The sequence below is a fragment of the Ascidiella aspersa genome, chromosome 5, assembly GCF_963924565.1.
Source record: "Ascidiella aspersa chromosome 5, kaAscAspe10.2, whole genome shotgun sequence".
Lineage (NCBI taxonomy): Eukaryota > Metazoa > Chordata > Ascidiacea > Phlebobranchia > Ascidiidae > Ascidiella > Ascidiella aspersa.
In genome coordinates, this window is record NC_139451.1 from 4,354,938 (window position 1) to 4,363,218 (window position 8,281).

At 33.7% G+C, this 8,281-nt stretch overlaps 1 protein-coding gene across 1 annotated transcript; it reads left to right on the forward strand.

Annotated features, from left to right (window-relative positions):
* Positions 1-898: 898 nt before the first annotated feature.
* LOC146141540 (carbohydrate sulfotransferase 3-like) lies at positions 899-7,986 on the forward strand. Its single transcript, XM_083389869.1, has 5 exons — positions 899-1,259; positions 2,278-2,481; positions 4,082-4,246; positions 5,261-5,485; positions 5,990-7,986. Exons 1-5 carry the CDS (start codon positions 907-909, stop codon positions 6,339-6,341), a joined length of 1,299 nt encoding a protein of 432 aa, XP_083245995.1. The 5' UTR covers positions 899-906; the 3' UTR covers positions 6,342-7,986.
* Positions 7,987-8,281: the final 295 nt, after the last annotated feature.

Below are 8,281 nucleotides of genomic sequence, written 5' to 3' on the forward strand. Positions count from 1 at the left end.
ATGAATGTTGTTAATCGTTTCCTGTTCGTAAAATACAAATAAAAACGGGAAAAGCACGTAAGAACTACGAAAGAACAATATCTAAAGCACAAAAATCTATAGTTCTGTAGCATTAAAACCAACAACGCAATGAAGCCAAATTTGCAGCAATAACCACGACAGACAAAAAGCCTAAAATGTCGAAATAAGTCGTAGATAAATTAAGTTAGACTTGAAGTTTTTAGCAAGTCAGTGATCAAGTTAGGCGTATGGTTTCATTTAGATTGAAAGTTGCCTTTTTCTAACTATTAAGTCCTATTCCGACGTGTTTAGGCCTTATTCCAATCCAGACGTATTCAAACTATGTTTTATTCCGATGTTAATGTTGTTAATTTCGGTATTATGACTAATGTTTTAAAAAATACTGCAACTTTATTTTGTGTTTTGTCATTTGTTTTATTACATAATTAATGGAGTTTAGTACATTATATAAGACTATTTGGTCTAGGTCTAGAATCCTACCACAGTTATAAAATCAACGCACAAAATTTGAGTTAGGGTGCGGGTTAGGGTTTGGGTTCGGTTGGGTCAAGTATTATTATATTCTTTATTTAATAATAACACCTGACCCACCCTAACCCAAACGCTAACCTGTACCCTAAACCCAAAAAATGTTTCGTTGTAGTAGGATTCTAGACCAGCGCCAAAAATTTATATAAGACTATGGTAGAATATACAATGTCAATGTTAAAATAGTTTATACTTTTGTATCCTAATAAAATTTAATGTATGATAACCATTAACGGACCATCATATGTTTGTGCAGTGTTGTTGTTATACCAGTTTATACTTTTGTAGTCTAGTAAAATTTATGGTACGATAAGCTGTAACGAAACTATCATTATTTTGTTCAGAAATGTCTACACCATGAGTGTTATTCGTTTTTCTCGGCTAGGACGAATCCTTGTACTTTCACTTTTCGGCAGCGTTTTGCTACTTCTATGGAAAAACCGTTCGATGTATCGCAACGAGCAACTAACCCCGATATTTCGACGGAACGGCTTTCAAGATGACACTTTACTGGAGAAACTATTCGTCGAAAACAACTTTGTTAACGATATTACACTACCAAGTGTTAGGCCAAAAGTAAAGGCAAATTCCAAATACGCGGTTGTAATCATGTCTTCGATGAGAACGGGATCTTCTTTCACTGGGCAACTTTTCAACCAGCATCCGGATATTTTTTATATATTCGAACCCTTGTTTCCTTTTCACGACTCGTAAGTAAACTTTAATTTCTATTATTTTGTCAGTGTTTTAAACAAGTCGTTTTGAAATTACTCAAGTCCAAGTCAAGTCATTCAAGTCCATATCAAGTCATTTTCAATAGTTAACAAGTCACTGTCCATTTCAAGTTATTAGTCGCAGGTCAATTTCATAGCATTTGAATGAAAAATGATATTAAAATTCCAAAAATGGTAAACACGTCCCATTATGACCAATATTTTGCAAAGAAACGAAACAACATTTTATAATTGGCTTAAATAGGTTAACTTTAATTTGCATTGTTTTGTGCAAATAGATTGGGATTTTAATGCAGTAAAATTTACTTAAATTTATTTTAACTTTATTTTTAAAGGGGGCCCTCTCTTAAAAATTAAGGTTTGTTATATTCTTAAATGCAATTTTCCATTGTTATAAACAAGTCATTTTCAAAATAACCGAAGTCCAAATCAACTTTTTTCAGCTAATGGCAAGTCAAGTTCAAGTCATTAGTTACGCAAGTCAATTTCAAGTTGCAGCATTGGTATCAAAAATTCATATTAAAGGTTCCACCTAAAAATTCTGTTCTTTTTCAACTGGTAGCTTCATAAATTATGTTAAGATGTTTGTTATGTTTAAAATTGTTTTCTATTTATCAGTTATTAACATCTATTTCATAAATCAATACAAGTTTTAATCAATTTTTTGTTTGGTTTTCTAAAGGATAAAATTTTCATATGTTCAATAGTTTAGCCTGTGTCTGTCAGTTGGTAGAGTGATGGTCGTGAGTTTAAACCTCACTACAGGCTGTTTGTTTTTCTAGCCTGCCTTGCTTGCATAATTGATTGACAGTGTCGGTTAGTCTGCGATGGCTGTCGGTGTTCTATTATATGTAAGCGGTAATTGTTGAATAAAAACCAGCTTCGCAAGGGCAAGGGCTATATCACAGTTGTTTAATACATATCTGTATTTATCTTTCATCTTTTCAAAGGGATTGAAATCTTTTGACTTCACCTTTTTAAATTTGGTTTTCAGATGCAGCATTGCAGTAGAGAAAAAGATAGCTGTCCTAACAGGTTTGGTTGCCTGTAATTTTACCGCCCTCAATTACTACATTGACGAGAGTTTAAAAGAAGCGCAACAGCTTCTGAACATTAACCAGTCTTCCTCAAGTCTTGACCATCTGCAGAGAAGAATAAGAAATCTAAACAGCTGCAAGGACACATCAATTTGCTTTAGGTGTGCAATACAACCATTTTAAACTTAACCTATTTTTCTGTTGAATGTCATTTTGGGGCAAAATATATGATCAGGAAGTGGATTAAAATATATAGTGTCCGAAATTCCTGCTTTAAATATATAATCCAAATCCTGAAAATTTCACAAGGCTACAAAATAAAAAAATAATTATATATTTATATTTATAATATTAACATTTGGTTTTATTATGTTTTTAATTAAATATATAATTCTTCTTATACCTTATACCCTTATCAAAATTTTCAATTCCTACTACAGAAAAATGCTGGTCTATGTTGATGATAGATTTGTCGTGGTTCTTAACCTGTGCTGCACGTACTATAAGGGGTGTCCGATTGCCTTTAAGGAAGGGGTTCTTAAACTTTTTTTTACCGCGGACCCCTAATTTTTTTTTTGGTTCGCATGAACCACGGTGGACCAAAATTACGTCACAATACAAAGAGACTTTATAAATCTATTATGTTTTTAATTAAATATATAATTCTTCTTATACCTTATAAATGTCAAAATCATGCGGCAATTTGGTTTGATAAGAGAAAACTAATTTTTAATATGTGAAAGCACTATGCATGGATACCTTACAGGTAGCTCATTAATGAACGTCCAAGGCCAATACATAAGCCAAGTAAATTGACATGGTCTTTTACATTAACTGAAAGATGATACAAGTGCTAATCCAGGGGTTCCCAACCTGTGGTACCACTAGTGGTACGTGAAGGTTTTTTAGGTGGTACGCGAGTAGCCTCGGCCATTCTTATTGTTACGTAACTATTCCTGTTGTTTCGAAACAAGCCAACCTTCAAAATACAGGTCATGTCAATTGTCAACAAGGAGTACAGTTGATATGAAAAGCTGTACAACGCTGTTGGACAGTGGGCGTTAATTATGTCAAATGATTGCTCTCGATAGATATAATCTACTGTTTTATAGCTTAAGCCATAAATAGCGTTGAATAATGTTAATTGTAAGCTAAAACTACATAAAAATATGATTCAATCAAATTAGTTGTTCTGCAAGAAGTGGTATGCGTGACACTACACAGCTTCCAAGTGGTACGAGAACGCAAAAAGGTTGGGAACCCCTGTGCTAATTGAAAAGTCTCGATTAAGATCATGTCGATTTACTTGACTTATTTGCCTTAAAAACCCAAGTCTTTGAATATATTTTGTGTCCAGCTTACGTTATGTGTTTTTAATGAGCTACTGTTAAACTAATTTCATCTATTGGGTATTGTGTTGAGCAGGGCATTTACACTTTGTTTAAAAATATATTGAAAAAAAACGCACAGATAAAGCTAGACATAAAATATATTTTTTTTTAAGAATATTCAAAGGCTTTTGGAAAAATAAAGACTTTTTAATATGCAATTATTTCAAGAAAATTAAATATGTATTTTGTTTCAGAATTATTTTCAAAAAATCATTGCATAATCCAGCAATTTTTTGGTTTTTAAAAAGTTAAAAAAAAAAAAAAAAAAAAAAAAATTGTTTTTATGAAAAAAGTCGTTAAATTGTTTCTAATTTTTTTCATAAAATTGTATGGCACCCCTGATTCAGTTTTTCGGTTTCTTGTTTTTCAGGCACAGTACCAAGGCCCTGTGTGGAAAGGACCTGTGTCCCAATGCCAAGTCCTGTGCAAAGTGCAAAATGAAACTTACGCAAAATCAGATTCAGCGAAAATGCAATCAGGCCAAAATTGTCGTGATTAAAACTGTAAGAACATGCCACCTTGACTGGCTTTCAAAGTAAGTTTCCCAATTATTTATTATTTTTATGCAACATTCCGTTTATTTGCTTATACAAGGCGCATTGTAAAACCTCCGAGTTTGGTGTCAATTTTTAATAAAATTTATTTTTTATATTAGGGTAGTTTGTTAAATTTGTCGGAAATGTCTGTACCTTAATACTTTTCTGCTGTTGTGATGTCAACATTTTTTTTGAATTGAATTTTAATCTCATCTAGCTCGAAAGAATATTAAATTGCTCTAATAAAAACTACTAAACAGTTTAACATGTGTTTGGTGGCTTTAAGGAGCCAAATGTTTTTTTACTGTGGCTCCACAGCCCTGATTAAGGGTTTTATCTTGAAAATGTTTTTTGCCACTAATTAAGCATAATTGTATTCCCAACAATTTTTTAACCACTCGTTTCTTTTTTATTGCCCAAAGCAGGGTTTCCCAAACTTTTTTGGACCACGGACCACTATTTGTGAATCTGTTTTTTACGCGGACCGCAATACAATTTAAGCTAAGTTACTGAACTTAACAACTAATTCAATGGCAGTATAATTACACAATTAAATTATCTCCTTCACTTCGTTTCTCATCTCTGCCTCACGACAAACGTTTTACTTAGTAATCTTCTCGCAGCAAGTAAGATTTACGATACTGGATAGCAAAAGCGTTCGAAATCATTAAGTTCTGAATAACTGTGGCAATTATTAAAAGGGTACGTACTGTACAACGTATAATTGTGACTTTTTTATTTTGTGTCATATCACCACAGACCACCTGTGCAGACGTCGCGGACCACAGTTTGGGAAACGCTGGCCTAAAGTATTGATATTTGACGAACAATTTATTGGTTTACTTTTTGTAAAATATTTATGTGCTTTTTACCAACCACAAGTTTTAAAATGTTCGTAGTTTTCTTAAAAAACAATTTATCCAATGAAATACACATTTGTTATTGGTTGTAAAAAATAGTATATTTATTATAATGACATAGTATAATGACATGTTGAAATTATACTAATTAAGAGTTGCTGAAGAAATGAATCCTGCAGTTAAAGTCATCCACCTTGTTCGCGATCCCAGAGCAACTGGATTATCCAGACTTACGATGCACAAGGGCTTGGGCAACGCAACGCATGAAATGTTGGGAAATTGCAAATTCGACGCACACAACATCCAAGCCTATCAGAAACAAGTTCAATCAAAATTTACCATGCAAAGCTGGGTGGAACATAACTACATGCCAGTCAGGTAAACTTGTTTTTCTTTACCCTTTCGGTTCTATAATGGTTCTATTTTTTTAATTTAGCGTTGTGCCAAGTGTTTTAGTATGCATTTAACTGTGCAAAAATTTTACTTTTTTGTTGATTATTTTAGCTTTATTTTTTGTTAATATTTTTTCTACTTATGATATTGACTTCCTTTCATTATCAAAGCCTTAATCAACATTTAAAACCATGTTGGTAATCTGTTGAAAAAAATATTTAAAACCTTCAAAATGCTACCTACTTCTGAATGGACTTTAGCCCATACAAAACTGGGTAGCACTTTTGATGTTGAAAATAAAAAAAAGAGATATTCAAAAACTTTTAAAATGCTACCCACTTCTGTTTAGGCATTGGTTCTTACTACAACTAACTACCACCTCCACCAGGCATATGCTCTACATTTAAACTTGGTTAACTCATTACTGAATTGCCATCAAATTTAACCTTTTTTTCGCTGTTTAGCCTATAATGCTACTTCTTTCCACAGGTACGAAGACATAGTGTTAAATGTGGATAAATTTCTATCGGACGTCACATATTTTCTTTATCGCGGCAACTGGATGCCTGAAACTTCCTCTTTTGATCTCAACCACAAAGATATCGTCAATTGGATAAAAAAAAACTCTCGCAAATCAGGCACGTCAATTTACAGCACAAGCCGAAATATAACAGAGCAGGCTACCAAATGGAGGACTAAAATTGCGCCGTCGTTGGCCTACAGTATCCAGAATGCTTGTTCAACAATGATGTCTTTCTTCGGGTATCGAACACTGCTCAGTACGGTTGATCTTAAAGATCTTTCTGTAAGTTTACTGAATCCAATACCTTCATTTACTTGACGTATTTAGCTTTCATTCAATGAATTAGGAAGCTGGTTATTAAGGTTGACCTTTCATAAGTGTGCTAAATCCAATTCCTTGGTATACTTGACGTATTTTAGCTGCCATTCTATGAATTTGGGCGTTGGTCATTAAGGTTGACCTTAAAAACCTTTCAGTAAGTTTACTAAATCCATTTCCTTCGTATATTTGACGTATTTAAGCTTTTGTTCTATGAATTGGTACGCTGCTTGATACCTGACCTTGAAAATCGTTGTTTGAGTTTACCAAATCCAATTCCTTCATATACTTGACATATTTAAGCTTCCATTCTGTGAATTGGAACGCTGTCAGTACGGTTGACCTTAAAGGAGTTCTGGTTTGACCTTGAAAAGTACAGTTGACCCTAAAATCATTCTGTAAGTTTACTGAATCCAATACCTTCATATACTTGACATATTTAAGCTTCCATTCTGTGAATTGGAACGCTGCCAGTACGGTTGACCTTAAAGGAGTTCAGGGTTGACCTTGAAAAGTACAGTTGACCCTAAAAGTCGTTCTGTAAGTTTACTGAATCCAATTCCGTTGTATACTTGACATAACTAAGCTTCCGTTCTGTGAATTGGGATGCTGGTCAGCACGGTTGACCTTTTCGTGAGTTTACTAATTCCAATTCCTTTGTATACTTGACGTATTTGAGCTAGCGTTCTATAATTTTGGGCGTTGGTCATTAAGGTTAATCTTAAAGACCTTTAGTAGGTCTATTAAATCTAATTCCTTTGTATACTTGATGTATGTGAGATTCCATTCTGTGAATGGGGAGTGTTATATAAGTCTATCCTAAAATGCGCTTTATAAAAATATTGATTATATATACCAAATCCCAAAAGCCCAAATCCTTATTGTGCAGAAGAATACAAATTGACTGCACTGTGACAAATGCATTTTTTTTAATTGGAACTTATCATGCAGGCATATTGTATGTTATAGGGATGTCAATACTTAGAATGTTATTCCCAAACCTATACTCCTATTTTGGGTAAAGCAAACATTGTAATACGATCTGATACCACATGACGTCAAAATAAATTAAAAAAAAGCATAATTCATCTATCTCAGGCCATAACCTGTCTACTGTGCCAATTATACTGGCACGCAACCTATTCCTTTATAAAGATGAAGTACACTTGTAATGTTGTCAATTGAAATTTCACGCTAAATTTTTAATGAAAAATTTAACAGAGCGACAATATATTAAAGCTCACTACAGTTTTTGCTGAATATTGGTTTAGAATTCCTCTGCTTACGCATAAAATAATCAAGTTGTACGCATAAAATAATCTCTAAGGGTGGCACAAAATTTTATATCCGCCATGCAATCAGTCATCCTCACAGTTATCAATCACTTTTTAAAAATATCAATGATGCAAGTAAGGCAGGCTAAAAAAACAACCAGTCTGCAGTGAGGTTCAAACTCACGACCTATGCCATAATGGGACCGTTGCTCTACTAACTGAACAGGCTGAGATAGGAGCGAGTCGAGAAACAACTATACGCCGATGCTTGCCACTTTCTGTTAGTACAAACCACTTCATATTGAAGGGGATTTCCAGTATTATATAACCCAATGAAAGACACACACATATGTGTGTATTAATCACAATGATCTAGTTTTTGACCAACGATTACGGCGTTTCTCTAGCCTGCTTGCTTGTATCATTAATCGACAAATTCGGTTAGTATGTGATGGCTTTCAAGCCGCAACCGTTAGTCAAAAAGCAGCTTCAGAGTGCTTAGATTGCAGTTATTAAACACACATGTGGGTGTATCTTTTGCTATCGAGTATCGATTCCTTTCATTATCGGACATCCCTAGCATGCTATTGAATATAAATAGTGTTCTTAACATGCATGTTTAAAATTAACGTATTGCCTTCCTTCAAGTTTTATTGCATGAAAAAC